General features: G+C 46.8%; 1 protein-coding gene across 1 annotated transcript; it reads left to right on the forward strand.

The window, feature by feature from the left end:
- The first annotated feature begins 1,823 nt into the window (after positions 1–1,823).
- On the forward strand, positions 1,824–2,525 carry LOC122723716 (protein MLP1 homolog). Its single transcript, XM_043956825.1, has one exon. It carries the CDS (start codon positions 1,824–1,826, stop codon positions 2,523–2,525), a length of 702 nt encoding a protein of 233 aa, XP_043812760.1.
- The last annotated feature ends 18,365 nt before the right edge of the window (positions 2,526–20,890 follow it).

The raw sequence follows: 20,890 nt of genomic DNA on the forward strand, positions 1-20,890 counted from the left end.
TTGTTAAGGTACGCTTTTCTTCTTCACTCCCCATGGATGGCCCCAGAATTCCCGATGTTCTCAGGATCAAGTCTAACGTTACCTCATCTTCCCTAAAAAAACTTTTTCTCTCGGGAGTATTTAGATACCCCCCTTTTTCGCATTCGAGCTCCCCTCCCGTATGAAAGGATCGTTCTTCCTGATCCTCCTCCCTCTGGCTTAATTGATCCTCAGGAGGGTCTTAGCTTGGTATTCTTTGCTAAACAGAGGGAGTATGGTTTAACCTTTCCTTTTTCGCCTTTTTTACCCAGGTTTTCCGACACTTTCGTATAACCCCTCGGATGTTGGTCCCCAATTCCATTCTGTTCATGTCCTCTTTTGAATCTGTGTGTCTGAGTTGGGGATTTACACCCACGGTGTCTTTGTTTATGTCCTTCTTTCGATTGGTCAGGGGGATCCAAGGTTTTTATTATTTTTCCCCTCGTGGGAAGCTTTCAATTTTCTCGGGTCATAAAGACTCAATAAAGGGCTGGATGGAGGGCTTTGCAGTAGTGGAGCTTAAGAGGGAGTCCGGACTTGTCTGGGACCTAGAGCTCTCATGGGAGGATGTTCCACTGGACTGCAATGACCTACTCCAGCTAAGCCTCACCGAGCAGGTCGGGTACATTCGACTGACTTCTGTCGAAATGAAGTATGATGTCGAGAAGTGTATGTTTATTTCTAATCTCCGTGATATCAAAGACGCGGGTACTTGACTCTTCTCAGTAGCGCTGCTCTGCTTTTGATTTGTGTGACTGGTTACCTGATTTTGTGTTGATTTTTGGATTTTTACAGCTTCCCAGGTGAAGATGGACCAAATCAAGCCCCCTAAGAATTTTTGTCTGTCCCGAGAAAGCATGAACGCCGCGCTGGACATTCTGCGTGCAGGAGGACGCGTTTCCGAGGCTACCGAGGAGGTGGCTCGGGTCATTGCTTCTACCACAATGAGCCGACCTCCCAGGTTGACCTCCAAGGGTACTAGACCTCCCAAGCCCTCCCGAAGCGGCCAAGGGAGCTCGGCTCCTTTCCCTTTTTAAGCCTCCAGGCCTCGGCGAACTGACAATACACAAGCTGTGGGGGATTCAGAGATTGCTGCCAAATTGGCTGAAGGTCCCGGACTCGTGAGGATGGATGATCTTCATTCTTCTGCCGATGTTTCCGTGGAGTTTTTGGAAATTGTCCCCATTGATGAGGTGGGTCCTGATGACAAAAATGAGGCGAATTCGAAAGGACAGGATGCCCAAAAAATTCCTTCCGAGGTCATCTCAACAAAGGAGGCTGTAACTGGGCCTACAGAGGTGGCCCCTCTACAGGGGTCGATGGTTGTTCCTCAAGGCGTGGCCAAAGGGATCGGGAGCAAGCGTCCTTCTCCTGCCGAAGAACTCGGCCCGACTCCCTCTTTGAAGAAAGCCCGAACCTCCGGGAGTCCTGCCCCTCCCTTGCCTCCTTTGGAGAAAACGAAGGCTTCCGTGGTGCTTCTGCTATCTGCCTCGGATAATGATATATTAAATGCAGAAGACATCACGCATCAGTCTCCGGCAGGTGTCGTGGCAGAGATTTTGCGAGAGCGAATGTTCGGAGGAACCACAGATGCTTCAGACTCTCGTCTGCTGGCCTTGACTGGTCATTTGGCGGGCTTTTACATGGGAGCAAGCAACCTTTCGTTCCTTACCACAAGAGGAGCTCGGAGAGAAGATCAGGGAGATGCTCCTGATGGTAAATTGTCTCTTTTGCTCTCGCTTTGATTCTTTTAATTCTTTATCCTTATGGGCATTTTCTTTTCGTATTAGGCACTGGGCCTTTCCATGGAGGCAAATGCTCGTGACCTCTCTCTACGAGAGTCTGTCTACCGTAGGATTGAGGAGGCTCGTCGAGATGAAAACCTATCTGCAACCATTGATGCCCGGGGCAACCTCGCTGCAGCTCGAGAGCATACTGCGTCTCTCCAGACGGAACTGTATGCTGCCTATGAGGCCTTAAAGAGGGCCGGCGGGAAGGTAGCTGATGCAGAGGAGTATGCCAAGTCCATGGAGGTAGAGTTGTTTAACACCCGAAGACTTCTTGAGGAATCTAATGAGAGGGCAGCTGCGGTTGAGGCTCGTTGCGAGGGGGTTTTGAAGCAGCTGTCTTCTGCAGCAGAGGGCCTTCGCGAGAGGGATGAGGCTATAAGCCAGAAGGAGGAGATTCAGCGTCAGCTAGAGCAGCTGAAGGTAAAATTGGACTCCACATTGGCTCTGAAGGACGAGGCCTTAGCCCGCGTCGTAGTTTTGAGGCAAGAGCTGAGTGGGCATGCTGATAGCATCAAGGGTTTAACTTCAGCGGCAGAAGAGTTTAAACTTCAGAATCAGCAACTGTGCCGACAAGTCAAGGACCTAGAGACGAGGTGCTCAGCGCTGTCTGAAGAGGCCAAATTAGCCGAGGATAAGGTCCGGCTGGAGATTGAAAAGCACTTGAAGGAGTATAAGGAGTCCCCTGAATTGCAAGAAAGAGACCCAGTAGGCCTGTGAAGCTTACCTCCAAAATTACAAGGATTCTTCTGAGCTAAGAACCGAGATAGCCGAGGCTTGCGAGAGGCGACTTACGGATTATAAAGCTTCGGATGAGATGAAAGAGGCCATATGGTATAAGGGTCTCCGCATGTTCGTCTCCGGCTTCAACCGAGGTTTAAGAGAGGCCAGGCATAATCCATCTGTCCCCTTGACCGTACTCCGAGCCAAGGAAGAGGATTCCGATGGTGAGATTGTGGCCTACGGGGAGGACGATATGCCTTTGCCCAAAGGGACTTCTCTTACTAAATTTGGGCCTTCTGAGGCAGGATCCGAGCTGGATACAGAGGATGTGGAAGTCCTCAACCCTGAGGGAGGCGTCGTCGAGCCTCAGAAGGAAGGTATAGGACTAGGAGGGGGAGGTGTTGGACCTCCAGGGCTGGAGATCGTTCCTTTTGTAAATGCCGGGGAGTCTGAGCGAGAGGAGGTCGGACCTCCCCTAGGTAGCAATGTAGACAACGTAATCGCAGATAGTGTAAATAGAGTGAGGGATAATATAGATACTAATGTAATAGAGGGTGATGCCCCTAAGCATGTGAGTCCTTTGAGGACAATCTTTCCTTCCACAGAGTAGAAATAGACTGTAATTGTTTTTCCCTTTAATGATATTTTAGTTTTCCAAGTGTATGGATGCTTTGAGTTATTTTACTTGTTATTCCTTTATTTATGATTTTCTTCTCCTCCTGGGGCATTCTCCCTACAGGCCTTTTCCGAGCTGGACTAGCCTTATCCGTGAGCTCGATTTTCAATGGCGGGCTGAATTTCCCACAGGCCTTTGTGGTTTTATTTGTGACTTCCTCATGATAGTAAATCTGATCATGTACTTCTTAAGGGGATAAGCAGGGCTGGCTTTCTGCTCTGAACTCCGTTCTACTATGGACCGAGGTTGGGACCTTATCTGGCCGAGTCATAGGATTTTCCCTCGGTTTCACGAGGCTCTGTATCCTTCTATTTGTTTGTCAGACCTTCCGAGCTCGTTTATGAGTTTAATCCACAAGCGAGGACGGTTTGTCGTTACTTGGCGGTCTTCGGGTTATTACTCTCTCTTGGGCCCCACTGCCTTTTCGGCAGTTGTTTCATGAGTGGCGAGGGGGTAAACCCTTGAAGTCTCTATACACCTTAGGTCAGCACTCCAAGTTTAGAATATGCTGACACATCCTTGATGATGTGAACGGGCTGGGCCTTGGTGATGCAGGATGCTTAAAGGTTTCTAAGTAATGGCCTGGCGTCATGGGCCGGGGCCCTGTTCGAGGCGAAGAAACCCAGCGGTCATCGTCGATTGCCCCTCTACCTTCCTGTCAATTATTACCTGACTGTGCAGGTTTCCAGAATCATTATGACCGCGTCTGTTCACGTTCAGCTTTCCCCATAAATTCTTTTCATCTTATTGTCGCCTCACTTTTCGAATTTTCTCTATTCCTTTCTATCTTCAGCTTTCCCCTGTTCTTCGTGTACGTTGTCACCTCTATTTTCTTATCTTTTTTCTGCGGGATGTGCAGTCTTTCTCTTTTCGTGAATAGCTTTTAAGAATCCTACTGCCGCTGGCCTAATGCCTAGCATCACCCTGCTCAGAATTACAGCTTTACTTTTGGGATATATATGCTGGTATCCTTCCCTTACCTCCTGGAGTTCTTTAGTAATTCAGATTGGCTTTTCAATTGAGGACCTCTGGTCTCACCTTCCTCATGTCTTCTTTTATACTGTTTGCCTAAGCGAGGCTTTCATGTCTTCAAGGTGTCCCTTCGGTGTTCCACAAGAGGTTGAAGTTGTATTATGCAGATCGTCAGGCCGGCCCCCTCCCCTTGCTTCCTTCGGGAGGGAGGAGAAGACTTTCGTGGTGCTAACATTCACTTGTTCCATTGCCCTTCAGAATATTTCACCAATTTTCTGGTGTTGCCTTCACTTGTTCCATTGCCCTTCAGAATACCTTGCCGGTTTTTTGTTGGCGCTTCGGGCAGGTGGACGGGTAATGATGCCGATCTCCCTGGGACTTTAACTCGAAGACTTATGTTTTTCATGAGATCGGCATATAATATCTGAGCTCGTTCGTATGTATCGTAAATCACACCTCAAGACGGAGCTTAGCCGACTTACGAAGTTGATTTTCCGAACTATAAGAATTCCTCTGAATCGAAAGCTAAGATAGTGGGGTAGGCGATAGTGATGTAAACGTAGATGATGATGTATCTGGGCATGTAAATCCTTTAAGGATAGCCTTTTATCCCGTAGTGTTGGTATTTGTGACATGCTGTAATGTGTTTTTCTTTTAATGAAATTTTTGTTTTGCGTTCATACTCGAACTGTTCTTTCTTTATCATAAATGAAGTACTTAGATTGCTTGCTCCGTAACTTTTCCCGAGGGATCTGCTGTATTGCTTTCTCCTTCTTGCCCCTTTAATCGTTCAGAACTAGAGTTCATTCAGTCAACTGAGCTTTTGACTTACTTTTTTCCGAGCTGGACTAGTCGTACTCGTGAGCTCTGTCGCAATGATGGACAAGGTTGATCTTTCTGCCTTTAGCCTTGTTTTGACAGGAACTGGAGCTGAGGTTTTATCTGTTTCGTGCCATTAAATTTTCCTCGGGTTGCCCCCTTTACTGCCTCAATGTTTATTACATGAAGATTGAGGGAGTAAATCTCTATATTTCATTTATACTTGCACAGTTTTGGTTTAGGCGATTTTACTCTGCTATTTTATTTGTGAGCTCGGATGTCTGGTCCCTCTCGGGGTGGTTCTTTGTCAGTCGGTGCAACTTAGTCTGTATGCTCCACTGGGAGGGGGAGTTCGGCCTTTGTCGTTTTCCCTCTTCTTGGGTTATTTTTGCTAAATGTCTGTTTGTGGCAAACTGGTTCGAGCTCTGTTTTCTGTTGTTCCCTCCACATTTAGCTTCCTTCTGTCTGAGTGTTTCATGTTGCAGTTTTATCCGAGCTGGGGACTCGGTCCTTGGTTCTTTGCTTAGGCTTTTATGCCTATAGCCCATGATGCTTCTTATGCCCCTGAGTGTTTTCCGGGCTCTTTGCTGTTTGGACTTCTCGAGGTCGGTGCCGCATATGATGTTCCTTGGCCGAACTTTTTCGCCCTTTCGACCTCATTTTTTGAGGTCGGCGTGATGCTGTGGCGCTCTTGGTGATTGTGCTCCGCGCTTTTTTAGGAGGTCAGAGTCTGGTTCTTTTTTGGTAGCTTAAGATTCAGCTTTCTCATGAGATTGGAACTGTATTTTATGAGTTGTCCCGGCACATGATATTGGGATTTTTTGCTCCGGGAGGTTATTAAGACCTTCTTCGACCGTTTTCATTTTCCCGGGAGAGCTTGGGGATCCCGGTCTTGTTTGTTTTCCCGGGAGATCTTGGGGATCCCGGTCTTGTTTGTTTTTCCGGGAGAGCTTGGGGATCCCGGTCTTCTTTGTTTTCCCGGGAGATCTTGGGGATCCCGGTCTTCTTTGTTTTTCCGGGAGAGCTTGGGGATCCCGGTCTTCTTTGTTTTCCCGGGAGATCTTGGGGATCCCGGTCTTCTTTGTTTTTCCGGGAGATATTGGGGATTCCGGTCTTGTTTGTTTTCCCGGGAGATCTTGGGGATCCCGGTCTTGTTTGTTTTCCCGGGAAAGCTTGGGGATCCCGGTCTTCTTTATTTTCCCGGGAGATCTTGGGGATCCTGGTCTTCTTTGTTTTCCCGGGAGATCTTGGAGATCCCGGTCTTTTAATTTTTCTTTTAAATTTGAAAGTAGCAATGTGAATTTATAGTAAAAGAAAGAGATTGGATCATAACAGCGTCTATTTTATTGCTTTGTTTTGAAATACAATCTATCTTTTGTATTTAATAACATTTCAAGGAAAATACCTTTTAAGATGCTGAATATTCCAGGCGTGAGGTTCAGGGTTTCCTTGCATATCCTCAATTCGATATACTCTGGCTTGACCACTTTAGCTATTCTGAATGGGCCTTCCCAGGTCGGTGCTAGCTTTCCTATCGCCGCTCTTTTTTCCGTAGCCTCCAGATTTCTTAGGGCCAAATCTCCTACCTTCAAGCTTCTTTCTCTGACCCTTTGATTATAGTAATGGGCAGCTCTTTGCTGATACGCAGCAGTTCGAACTTGAGCTTCCTCCCTGATTTCCTCAAGAGCATCCAGATTGCTTCTTAACTTGTCTTCGTTGGTGCTTTCACTGCTGAACTGAACTCGATGTGTGGGAACTTGTAGCTCGACTGGGACTACGGCCTCAGTGCCGAATGCGAGTGCAAATGGCGTTTCCTTAGTGGACGTTCTGGGGGTAGTTCGCAGTGCCCACAGGATGCTGTTGAGCTCTTCTGCCTAATTTGCTTTTGCCCCATCCAGTTGTTTTTTCAATCCTTGGAGAATGGCTCGGTTGGTAACCTCTGTCTGGCCATTGGTTTGAGGATGAGCCACTGAGGAAAACTTATGCCATATTCCCATGTTTATAGTAAACGCTCGGAAAGTGCTGCAATCAAACTGCTTGCCATTATCTGAGATAAGCACCCTTGGTATGCCAAATCTACAGATAATATGCCCCCATACGAAATCTATCATCTGTCGAGCTGTGATCGTGGGTACTGCTGCTGCCTCTGGCCATTTTGAGAAGTATTCCACAGCCACCACCATGAACTTTTTCTGCCCCGTGGTTTTGGGAAAAGGTCCCAGGATGTCTATTCCCTATTGTGAGAACGGCCATGGACTGGATATGCTGGACTGAGGAATGACCGGGACATTGATGGCATTGGCGAACCTCTGACATACGTCGCACCTGCTGACGAACTCTTTTGCTTCATTTTTTACAGTGGGCCAGTAATATCCTTGCCTGAATATCTTATTGGCCAATGTTCACGCTCCTTCATAAGCTCTGCACGTCCCTCTATGTATTTCCTCCATCACCTTTATTGCCTCTTCCGGGCTCACGCACCGGAGCCACGGGCTGGATTTTCCTCTTCGGTATAAGGTCCCCCTTACTGCCTGGTAATTAGCCGCTCGGCCTGCTATCTTTCTTGCTTCATCCTTGTTTTCGGGGAGCTTTCCTTTCTCTAAATATTCCAGGTACGGTGTCATCCAAGTCTGGGTTTGTTCCGCTTGCAATACCATGTTTGTTTTACTAAAAGCAGGCGTATTGACGTGTTATATGTACACCTCATCAGGGAGCTGTTCTAATTCTTCTTTGGTTAACCGACTAAGCAAGTCTGCTTCTTCATTTTCCTCTCGTGGTATTCTTTGAAATTTGACAATAACTGTAACAGCCCGGAAACCGGTACCCCTCTGTAGCGGCTCCGACCTGCTCGGCGCTAGGATTCAGATCGGCTTAAGGCCGCCGGAACCCGTAGCAAGCCTCTAAACATCCTGAAACTCTAGGTATAATCCCATACATGATCAAACTTTTCATAAAACTTAAGCTTTGATCTCATAAAAACCTTTAAACTTATTTTCCTTACCTCAGCTTGACCTATGCATGAAAACATAGAACCTCATACCAAATGGGTCATCAAGCTTGCTTTAAAACATATCCGCTTTGGGTCAAGGGATTGGAACCCTTTCTTCCCTCACGGGCCATTCAAAACTCATAACATTTAAAACATTTTCTCAAGATCATGCATAACAAAAGGGATTAACCAACACTCAAGGCAAAGCACAATTCTAAACATCTCATGCTACAACACATGGCATATCTATACTTTTCTTAACTTGGCTCTATCTCTTTATAACATTACTCTTTACTCTTTCCATTCATCATATTCTTTATATACATAAGGACCATACATCAAGTCCATCTATCATGTCCATATATCATCATGCTCATGTCCACCACTAAACTATGCAAGCAACAAACATACATAGCATTACATAACATATCATCTCTTTAGCAACTTACATTACATAACTATCACTATCTCAAATAAACATATACAATAAGCATCTCTTATACATAAACAAAACACAACTAGGCTATTACAACCAAACATGGCAACCCATGCTTGAACCTCTTCTATCTCCATAGCTTACTCTGACTGAACTCTGGCTTACTTACTCTGGCCCTGCAAAACTGGGGTTAAGGGAAAGGGGTGAGCTACAAGAGCCCAGTGAGTAGAAACAGAGAAAACAGTTCATTTTATTATTCATTATTTATTTAGTTCCTCCCTTTTTAGGTATATTATTATTCATTCTATTCTTTCTCTTTCTTTATGCTTTCATGAAATGCGTCATAACACAGAGAAATCACATACTTTTTCCGTCTCGGGGTTCACACAAGCATACATTCCCCACGGAACCTGGTTTCTGAGAGTCCTCATAAAATGCTAGCATCCTTCCTCTCAGAGGATGGACATGACCTCAAAAATACCCTCTGTCGGTGCCCGGCTCCCCCATAGGAGCTCACAAAGGCCTGAAACATACATGACATGGTGTTTGGTCCACAGAGAGCTCACAAGGACTTTCCTACATGTACTTGTCCGGCTCCCAAAGGACTAAACAAGACTCGTGACAGATATGGGCTATTGAAGTCGCCTCGGTCCACCCTTTCAGAAACAATCATGAAATAATGCAATGCGTCACCTTCGTGAAACTAGTGCAAACATCCTATTACATATAAACATGATGCATGCATATGCTTTAGGCATTGAATTCTTTAAAATAAAAGATGCATTAAACATTGGATTTTCTTGAAGTAAAAGATTGAGTTAGTTCTACTCACCTGAAGCCACTGCTCAACAAACTCAGGGTCAACTAGCACTGAAGCTAGACACCTCTCCTCAGGTCCAATCCTACACAGATGGACTCACATGAGGTACTAAACACATTCTAACAACTCATAAGAAACTCCCCAAAAACCCCTCTAAACATCACTTAAACATGCATAGAAAACAGCCATGAAAAGGCTGGACAGGCACTTTCGGCGGCACCTTCGGCGGCCGAAAGTCTCCTCCAGAGACGAAACTCGGGTAGGTTCGGCGGCACCTTCGGCGGCCGAACCCTCACTCCAGAGACGAAAGTCAGGCACTTTCGGCGGCCGAACATTACCTTCGGCGGCCGAAAGTCTGCTTTCAAGCCACAACTCAACTTTCGGGGGCAAGGTTAGGCGGCCAAACCATGCATCCAAAGGCACGTTCGGCGGCCGAAACCACCTTCGGCGGCCGAACCTGAGTTCATCAGAACTCAGCCTTCGTGCACATCCAGCCTCCAAAACCTTCCAAAACAACCCCAAACCTCACATACTCTCTCCCAAGCATGCATACACACTCCCACAAGCAAAGAGAGCAAAGAAACTAACTTAAACTCCTCAACACATCATCACATAACATACATTGGGCATAAAACCCACATAAACCCTTAACATGCATATCTACCCATTCCAACATAAAACCTTCATAAAACTTACTTAAAACTTCTTAAAAACTCAAGGGAAACAAAGATCTACACTTACCTCTTGAAGATCGAGGGTTGGTGCGATCCCTAACTCGGAGGTGTGGAGAATCCAAGCTCCAAAAGCTCCAAGCTCCCAAAACTTCTACTTTAGCTTCAAAACTTCAAACCAAGGGTAGATCTTATGAAAACTTGAAGGATTTTGAAGAGAAGACACACAAGCAACCAAGGGAGGGCAGAAACTCACCTGAGTTCGAGAATGGGGAGAAAACTCGCCCATTTCCGATCTGAGGGCTCTTTATAGGTGGCCTGGTCATCAACCTTCGGCAGCCTAACGTGCCCCCTAAACTCATGCATGTTCGGCGGCCGAACCTCACTTTCGGCGGCCGAACCTTGGCTTGCTCCCACAAGACTTTCGGAGGCCAAAGGCGCTCCCGAAGCCTTCACATGTTCGGCGGCCGAACTTCACTTTCGGCGGCCGAACCTGGCAAACGCCTCCTTGGTCTTTCTCTTCAAAAACTCAACTCTTTTCTTTTTAAAACCATAAAACACTTAAAAACATTTTAGAAAACCTTCCCTTTACCCTTGCTCTACCCCCCAAAGAGGATCCGACACCCGAGATTCCACCGGACGGTAGGAATTCCGATGTCTGAACGAGCGGGGTCTTACATTCTTCCCCCCTTACAGAACATTCGTCCCCGAATGTTCCTAAACTAAAAACACAAACAAACAATCAAAATCTCAAACTTGCGCTTGAACGCCACAAGCTTCTGCTGCGCTACTCTGATCCTTCTCTTCTTCTTCCTTCACTGATCTTACTCTTCTCTTCTGCTTTCTAGTCTACTCTTACTCTTCTCTGCTATACTTATACCCTCTATTCTGCCACTCATCTCTTCTCTAAGCTTCACAACCTAAAACCGAATCTCAGATCTAGAAAACAACCGACTCTTGTTAGATGATCCCGTAGATCATCAATCCAAGGTAGAGGTTACCTACTCCCAGTAGTAACCCTGCACAACTGCTGACAGTCGCTACAAGGGTTCAAGGATCCATCCTTCCTTTCCCTCACAACGCTGAAGCGTTCCAGGGTGAGGTACTGGGTCGAATAAAAACCCTTGTCTACCAAGCACTCCACTGCTCCTACACTCCTCCTATCACTTTACAGGTACCATCCTGTAAGGAAAGAGAAATGGTTCTGGTACCAAGTACCACCTCTAAACCAAACTCTACCTTCCAGACCGATGGTAAACCTGACACTAGCCTGGAACCTCTGAGTACTCGCTCTATCTATGGCACTAAGGCTGGTTCCTAGACCTGCCTGCTGCCCTCTCGAACTCAACGAGAACTCTCTACCAACCACTCTTACACACTCTCCGAGCCTGACAGCTGACATCAAACTTCTAGGCATCCTACTTGGTCCCCTCTGAAGTCTACCTCAGACCCACTCCTGCATTTCGATCCCGACCACCTTGCGCTGCAGACGCCAAGTATCACCAGCTCCACAAGTAGAAAACCAATCCATCCCCCGGCTGACATCCAGACACTCAAGTCTAGGACCTCATGCACGGGTGGAAGGCATCTACCCCATCGGACGCTGGCCTGAATCTCAGCCACAGATGGATCCTATCCGGTCTACTAACCCAAAGAGAACACTCTACACCCAGAAGCTATCAACTCAACCTCTCAAAGGCTCCTAGAGCAACAACAGAAAGAGACACACCAGAGCATAAACACACACATCAGAACATGCACAAGTGAGCATACCTGGCATCACTGCGTTCGATGTGTCTGCTCCTCTTCCTCGATCACTGGCTTGAGCCACATCACCTGCAGCTCGCTGCTGGGACCACACCCTCCTGGGCGCAGTAGGACAATCACGTGCGAAGTGCCCTTCCTGTCCGCACCTGAAGCATGCCGTTGTCCCAACTCGACAAGGCCCTCTGTGCAACCTTCCGCACCTCAAACATCTTGTAGGACCTCGGCCAGAACTCGAACCATCCTCAGCATCTAGCCTAAACCTCTTCCATAGCCTACCCTTTCTAGTCTTGCCCCATTGCTTAGGGGCTCTGGTTCTTCCCCACTTTCTACCTCTCTTGGTAGCTGTACTCAGCATGGAGGGATCAACTTCTCCTGAACTTGAACTCTTAGAATCCTTAGACTTTTCCATACTTTCCTCATCCATGTTCACTTGCAAACTAACATCCCTCCTCTGCACCATAACTTCTCTGCTGACTTCTACAGACCTTTCAGGGTCTCTTGCTCTGTCATCTCCACCTGACCTCGCAAGGGGAAAAGGCCCGCTTTCCCACTCAGATGGATCTGACTCCATAGAGCTCCTAGCACCTTGCATCTCAGCTTGTCTGAAACACAACAGGCACACAAGCACACATAAGCATCACATCACATCATGTGGTCCATGACAAACACATGAACTCACAACACATAGCATAGCATCATATCATATGGTCCATGTGATAAACACATGACCCCTCAAGCAACATATATCATGGATGAACCTGTCACCTACAGCCTACAACATAGCAGAACATGCCATGACCAACTGTGCCAAGGGCCACTCTTGGTCGCTCAGCTCATCTCATATCAGTACATATCATGCCATCTTGTAGCTAAGGGACTATCAACATCCATAATACAACATAAATGCACATGCATCACACATGGCATTACACATCATCAAGCAAGACAGGACTCCTCATCCTATCCTAGTGGACATGATCTTACTCTCAATCTTTCTTAATGTGCTTGCCTCACTAACATCTAGCACAACCTCTTTCCGATGTCTGAGCACCTTCGCATCAAAACACCGTACTCTCGAGGAACCGATGCTCTGATACCAACTGTAACAGCCCGGAAACCGGTACCCCTCTGTAGCGGCTCCGACCTGCTCGGCGCTAGGATTCAGATCGGCTTAAGGCCGCCGGAACCCGTAGCAAGCCTCTAAACATCCTGAAACTCTAGGTATAATCCCATACATGATCAAACTTTTCATAAAACTTAAGCTTTGATCTCATAAAAACCTTTAAACTTATTTTCCTTACCTCAGCTTGACCTATGCATGAAAACATAGAACCTCATACCAAATGGGTCATCAAGCTTGCTTTAAAACATATCCGCTTTGGGTCAAGGGATTGGAACCCTTTCTTCCCTCACGGGCCATTCAAAACTCATAACATTTAAAACATTTTCTCAAGATCATGCATAACAAAAGGGATTAACCAACACTCAAGGCAAAGCACAATTCTAAACATCTCATGCTACAACACATGGCATATCTATACTTTTCTTAACTTGGCTCTATCTCTTTATAACATTACTCTTTACTCTTTCCATTCATCATATTCTTTATATACATAAGGACCATACATCAAGTCCATCTATCATGTCCATATATCATCATGCTCATGTCCACCACTAAACTATGCAAGCAACAAACATACATAGCATTACATAACATATCATCTCTTTAGCAACTTACATTACATACTATCTCCATAAACATATACAATAAGCATCTCTCCTTATACATAAACATAAACATAACTAAGCTATTACAACCAAACATGGCAACCCATGCTTGAACCTCTTCTATCCCATAGCTTACTCTGACTGAACTCTGGCTTACTTACTCTGGCCCTGCAAAACTGGGGTTAAGGGAATGGGGTGAGCTACAAGAGCCCAGTGAGTAGAAACAGAGAAAAACAGTTGATTTAGTTCCTCCATTTTTAGGTATATTATTATTCATTTTATTATAAAGACATTTTATTCCTCTTATTCATGCATTCATGAAATGCGTCATAACACAGAGAAATCACATCATCTTGTCCGTCTCGGGCTCATGCTATAGTTATTCCCCACGGAGTGTTTTTAGAGAGTACTCTTGAATTGCTAGCATCTTTACTCTCAAGGATCGGACATGACCCCCAAAAATCCCTCTGTCGGTGCCCGGCTCCCCGAAAGAAGCTCACAAGGCCTTAACATAGACATGACATGGTGTCTGGTCCACAGAGAGCTCACACGGACTTTCCTACAGGTACTCGTCCGGCTCTCAAAGGACATAGACAAGACTCAATGACAGATATGGGCTATTGGAGTCGCCTTGGTCCAAACCTACCTCAGCATCAACATGAAATAATGCAATGCAACATATTCGTGAACTAGTGCAATCAACCTACTATACATAATCATGATGCATGCTCATGCTTTAGGCATTAGAATTTCTTAAAATAAAACATTAAGTTTAGTTCTACTCACCTGAAGCCACTGCTCAACAAACTCAGGGTCAACTAGCACTGAAGCTAGACACCTCTCCTCAGGTCCAATCCTACACAGATGGACTCACATGAGGTACTAAACACATTCTAACAACTCATAAGAAACTCCCCAAAAACCCCTCTAAACATCACTTAAACATGCATAGAAAACAGCCATGAAAAGGCTGGACAGGCACTTTCGGCGGCACCTTCGGCGGCCGAAAGTCTCCTCCAGAGACGAAACTCGGGTAGGTTCGGCGGCACCTTCGGCGGCCGAACCCTCACTCCAGAGACGAAAGTCAGGCACTTTCGGCGGCCGAACATTACCTTCGGCGGCCGAAAGTCTGCTTTCAAGCCACAACTCAACTTTCGGGGGCAAGGTTAGGCGGCCAAACCTATGCATCCTCAGGCACGTTCGGCGGCCGAAACCACCTTCGGCGGCCGAACCTGAGTTCATCAGAACTCAGCCTTCGTGCATGCCAGCCTCCAAAACCTTCCAAAACAACCCCAAACCTCACATACTCTCTCCCAAGCATGCATACACACTCCCACAAGCAAAGAGAGCAAAGAAACTAACTTAAACTCCTCAACACAACATCACATAACATACATTGGGCATAAAACCCACATAAACCCTTAACATGCATATCTACCCATTCCAACATAAAACCTTCATAAAACTTACTTAAAACTTCTTAAAAACTCAAGGGAAACAAAGATCTACACTTACCTCTTGAAGATCGAGGGTTGGTGCGATCCCTAACTCGGAGGTGTGGAGAATCCAAGCTCCAAAAGCTCCAAGCTCCCAAAACTTCTACTTTAGCTTCAAAACTTCAAACCAAGGGTAGATCTTATGAAAACTTGAAGGATTTTGAAGAGAAGACACACAAGCAACCAAGGGAGGGCAGAAACTCACCTGAGTTCGAGAATGGGGAGAAAACTCGCCCATTTCCGATCTGAGGGCTCTTTATAGGTGGCCTGGTCATCAACCTTCGGCAGCCTAACGTGCCCCCTAAACTCATGCATGTTCGGCGGCCGAACCTCACTTTCGGCGGCCGAACCTTGGCTTGCTCCCACAAGACTTTCGGAGGCCAAAGGCGCTCCCGAAGCCTTCACATGTTCGGCGGCCGAACTTCACTTTCGGCGGCCGAACCTGGCAAACGCCTCCTTGGTCTTTCTCTTCAAAAACTCAACTCTTTTCTTTTTAAAACCATAAAACACTTAAAAACATTTTAGAAAACCTTCCCTTTACCCTTGCTCTACCCCCCAAAGAGGATCCGACACCCGAGATTCCACCGGACGGTAGGAATTCCGATGTCTGAACGAGCGGGGTCTTACAATAACTCCTTGATCCATGAGCTCGGCCTCTATCGCTTTCACCTTTGCCAGGTAATTCTGCATGGTTGGGTCCCTGGCCTGATATGCTCCAGTTACTTGATTGATTACTAGTTGTAAGTCACTATTCACCTCGAGGTCAGTTGCCCCCACTTCTACTGCTACCAGCATCCCGTTTATTAGGGCTTCATACTCTGCTACATTATTGGAGGCTTTGAATCCCAAACGTAAGGCGTAGCAAACCTTGAATTCTCCGGGCCCCTTAAGCATTACTCCAGCGCCGCTGCCTCCAGCGCCTGAAGCCCCATCTACATATAACTTCCAATTGAAGTTCTGGGAGAGTTCTTCCTTTCTTTCCTCCCTTGACGCTCCTGAGGATGATTCTCCTTGTTTCTCATCGAATGTGCACTTCGCTATGAAATCAGCGAGGGCTTGAGATTTTTATAGCTGTCCGAGGTCGATATTCTAGGCAGTAAGGACCGATCTCCACAGACCAAGCTAACATCCGACCTGAAGTCTCCGGTCTATGTAAGATCTTCTTCAGGGGTTGATCTGTCATGACAACTCCTTGGTGGCTTTCCAGGTAAACCCTGAACTTCCGGACTGCCAGCAGTAGAGCATACGCTATCTTCTCAATATTCATATATCTGACCTCGGCATCTTTAAGCACCTTGCTGACATAGAAAACAGGCTTCTGCTCTCCTTCTTCCACCCTTACCAGTACGGCGCTAACTGCTTGTTCAGAGGCTGCCAGGTATATCAGAAGTTCTTCACCTTCTATGGGACTACTAAGCACATGAGGCGAGCTGAGATAACTTTTGAGTTCTTTGAAGGCTTCACGACAATCTTCTGTCCATTCGAAGTTTGGCACTTTCCTTAACTTTCTGAAGAACGGTAGACACTTTTCTGCCGACCGTGACATAAATCGATTGAGTGCCACTACTCTCCCGGTCAGTTTCTGGACGTCCCTTACACAGGTTGGTTCTGACATATTTAGTATGGCTTCTACTTTCTCCAGGTTGGGCTCGATGCCTTTCCCACTCACCATGTATCCCAGGAATTTTCCTCCTCTGATGAAGAAAGCGCACTTTGCTGGATTCAGCTTCATTCTGTACTGGTCTAATACCCCAAATACCTCCTTCAAATCTGCCATATGCTGTTGGAAAGTTAGGCTTTTTACCACCATATCATCCACATACACTTCGACGTTTCTGCCAATTTGATTCTTGAAGATTTTATTCATCAGTCTTTGGTAAGTTGCCCCAGCGTTTTTCAGTCCGAAAGGCATGGCTCTGTAACAATAAGTCCCATCTTCGGTTATGAATGAGGTCTTTTCTTCATTCGACCTGTACATTGGGATTTGATGATAACCAGACATTGCATCCAAAGACGACATGTAATCAAAACCGGCCGTCGAGTCGACCATTTTATTAATATCAGGGAGGGGATAACAATCTTTAGGGCAGGCCTTATTCAGATCAGTAAAGTCTATGCACATCCTATATTTGCCATTGACTTTTTTGACTAATACAGGATTGGCTAACCACTGTGGGTACATAACTTCTCTAATAAAGCCTGCCTCCTCTAGCTTCTGCACTTCTTCCTTGGTGGCCTGCTGCTTCTCCCTTCCTACTACCCTCTTTTTCTGCTTTACTGGTCTGGCTTCAGGGAGGACATTCAGTCTATGGGTCACCACCCCGGGGTCAATTTCGGGCATGTCCGAAGGCTTCCAGGCAAAGCTTGATGCATGACCTCGAATCAAGGACATCACCTCGGCTTTCTGCTCCTTGGTGAGGCCGGTGTTGAGACTAAAGGCTTTGTCTGTTTCCATTTCTGATAAGGAGAAAGTCTCCAGTTCCCCCACCTGCTCTGTCCTGGCCTCTGTTTTCTCATCTCGGACCTCCAGGACTTCTGAATCCATCCTTTCCTCTGTTGAGCTCGGCTCTGCTACGGTAGCCAGGTACACTGCCCTTGCTTCCTCTTGACTTCCCCGAACTGTTCCCACCCCTGCTTCTGTGGGGAACTTCATTGCCAAGTATCTGATACTGGTAACGGCCTTAAAGTCAAACAGCACAGGTCTTCCCAGGATCGCGTTGTAGCTCAGGGGGAGTTTAGCTACCAGAAACACTGCATAATGGGTGCGAGTCCTTGGGGCTTCTCCCAAAGTAAGGGCTAGCTTTACCTTTCCTTCCACCGTCACTGGCGTTCCTCCTATCCCTTTAATCGGGGCCTGGTCTCGGATTAGTTGCTCTTTAGGAATTCCCATCTGCTGGTAGACTCGGTAAGGCAGCAGATTTACTTTGCTCCCATCGTCCACTAGAACCTTCTTTACCCTATAGTTGTGGATGATGGCCTCGATGACGAGGGCATCATCGTGGGGCATCTGAATGCCCTGAGCGTCTTCCGAAGAGAAAGAGATGGCTGTTGAAGAGTGTTCAACAACTTGCATGACCTCGGCGCTACTGTTTCCTTCTTCTCTGTTCCTCTTTTTCCCCCTTCGGCTCATCCGACACCCCGTGCCTCCTACAATCATATGGATGGTTCCGCTGGACCCATCATTTGCGGGGTTAGCTCCCGTTCTTCGTGGCGTTTGGACTGTCGAATTCGGCGGAGGCCTCTGTCCTTCCGGCTTCTTCACGAAGTTCTTGAGGTGACCCCTCTTTATTAACCTCTCGATCTCGAAAATCAACTGAAAGCAGTTATTGGTATCATGGCCATGCGTGCGATGGTACTGACAATATTTGTCAGGATTTCATTGGTCTGCTTCAGCTCTTAGGGGCCTGGGCCACTGTAAGAACTCCTTATCTTGTACGGCTATGAGTACCTCAGCTCTTGAGGCATTGAGTGGGGTCGGCTTCTCCGGGACCCATGAGGGTCGTGATCTTTGTACTGGGTCCTGAGAAGGGAGGGGTCTTTGATCCCTGCGCTCCCAAGGCTGTTTATAGGGCTCAGGTCTTCTACTGTGCTTTCTCTCGTGTTTCTCTAGCCTTTTTTCCTCCGGTGCTTTTCCTTTATCAGTCAGTCCCCTAGCAAACCTGCTTGTTACCAAGGCATCGTCCTGTCTTATGTATTTTTCGGCCCGCTTCATCAACTCAGCCAGTGAGGTCGGAGGCTTCCTGCTTAACGAGCCAAAGAACTCGGCAGAGGTTGTCCCCTTCTGCATGGCCTCTACTGCCCTTCCTTCGTCGAGTTCGGGGATCTGGAGGGCTTCTATATTGAAACGGGCGACATACTCCCTGAGTGACTCTTCTCTCCTTTGCCTGATTGTTTCCAAGTAGCTCGTTTTCGTATCGGCGGGAACGCCAGCAATGAATCGGCTGATGAAACGAGTGGCCAAGTCTCCGAAACTGTTGATACTCCCAGCCTCCAGGTTATTAAACCATGCTCTTGCTGGGCCTGATAACGTCGTTGGGAATACCTTGCACATTAAAGCATTCGATAAAGTCTGTAGCTCCATGAAGGTCTTGTAGTTAAGGACATGTTCTCGGGGGGTTCCCAGCTCCGTCGTAGGCAGCCATAGGTGGCATCATAAACTTCTTAGGTACGGTCTCCTGCTGCACCCATTTCGAGAAAGGAGAAGAGGCAGGCAGGAGAGTTTGATTCTGGTCCTTCGTTCTCAGTTCGACCAGAAGCTGCTCTTTCATCCTTTGCAGCTTTTGGTCTACGCTATCATCCTCTTGCCTGGGTCTCTTTTCTAGACGATATTCCTCCCCCTCTACTTCACCTCTTGTCTCCCTGGTGGTTCCGGCGGAATAGTTGTCGGCTTCGTCATTTTCTATCATCTCCCTTACCCTTCTCCCGTGAACTCGAGCCTCCGGTTCTTCGTCTCCCCCGATTCTCCTCTCCCTTTCTCCAATGTCACGGCTGTCGGTTTGAAGGTGGTTATGGGTAGGTCGGGGCTCATTTGAACGGGGTTCTTCTACTACCGGACGTGCGTTCACTGGGGTGCCAAGGCCCCTTTGCTGCATTATCTGCCCCAACCAGTGGGTGGTACTTTGTAGCTGGAATGCGATAGTTTGGAGGTCCTGGTTGGACAAGGCCACTGCGGGCGCATTCCCTGTCAAGCTTGGCGAAGGGTTGAAAGGAATGGGTGGTTGGTTATTGGTAGTCGTAGGACTAGAAAAAGAGAACTGTTGTCCTTCTTGGGCAGAGTTCAGGTCGTTGTGGGTGCTATTGTTTTCAGTGGGGTTAGCCATTATGGATCTCAGTGGGTTTTGTAAGAATGGAAACTCCGGTGATGAAAAGATCAACCTCGTTTCCCACAGACGGCGCCAATTGATGATCTGAGATCCAGAGAAATAGGATTTTTACAATGGGCTCTGTAAAACTTAGAAAAAGCTTAAACCTAGAAGAGAGTATTTCTCCTTTTATAGGTTTCCTTTTGTCTGCTAGTGACGTGCCAATAGAACGAGTATCAGTAAACCACCTGTCCCTGCCACGCTGATACGAACGTACGAGGGAATCAAATCTCTGCTCCATGCATAACAACCTCTGATTCTGTGTGTGCGCGTGCCAAGGGACCCACAAGATGAACGGATGGGTCTTACTCTGGGTTCCAGGTTGGGCCGGCCAGGCTGGGCCGGGTGAAGGGGACAAGATTGGGCTGAAGAGGGGCTCCCCTGCGGAGTTGGAGAATGGGCTATCCCGGTTGAGGCGTGTCAGGAGGGAGCCCGGCCTTACCATTTGAACGAACCAGACCTTGCTCATATTAAGGGCTCGAAGACGTCCGAGTAATGGGCCGATATCGTGGGCCTCATCTTTGATTCGGACGAAGAAATCTCGCGGTCATCACCAACCAAGTTCAAGTTACCGAGTTTAGAAAAATATGATAAAACAACAGATCCCAGGAGTCATTTGGTGATCTTTAGAACAACGGTGCAGCTCCAAGATATCAACAATTTCATATTGTGCCGAGTGTTTCTGTCAATACTCACAAGTTTAGCTCATAAATGATATCAACATCTAAGCCCAGGTTCAATTTAGAACTTTACACAATTCGCTATGATATTTAAATACAAATTTATTACTTATATACCTCCTAAAAAACTCTCTTTTGACTTGTGAAAGATCCGCCAAGGAGAGGGCGAGTCTTTAAGGAACTTTATCTCACGGTTTAATGCAGAAGCAATGCAGGTGGATGAATTAAATCATGAGATAGCATGTGAAGCGTTGAAGAAAGGAATACACAAAATCAAATTCATGGATTCCCTAATTAAGAACCCAGCTGCTACGTACCAACAACTAATGGACAAAGCCCAGAAGTATATCAGGTTGGATGATGAAGTCCAAGCATTGAGAGAGGATAAAAAGAGGGGTCAAAAGCAAAACCAAGAGCTAGAGAGGCGATGATATATGGAGGTCAGA

This window comes from Manihot esculenta, chromosome 5, assembly GCF_001659605.2.
Source record: "Manihot esculenta cultivar AM560-2 chromosome 5, M.esculenta_v8, whole genome shotgun sequence".
In the NCBI taxonomy this organism is placed as follows: Eukaryota; Viridiplantae; Streptophyta; class Magnoliopsida; order Malpighiales; family Euphorbiaceae; genus Manihot; species Manihot esculenta.

Bases quoted from the DNA above. Each gene is read 5' to 3' on its own strand.
- LOC122723716 (XM_043956825.1), top strand. From the start codon at position 1,824: ATGGAGGCAAATGCTCGTGACCTCTCTCTACGAGAGTCTGTCTACCGT.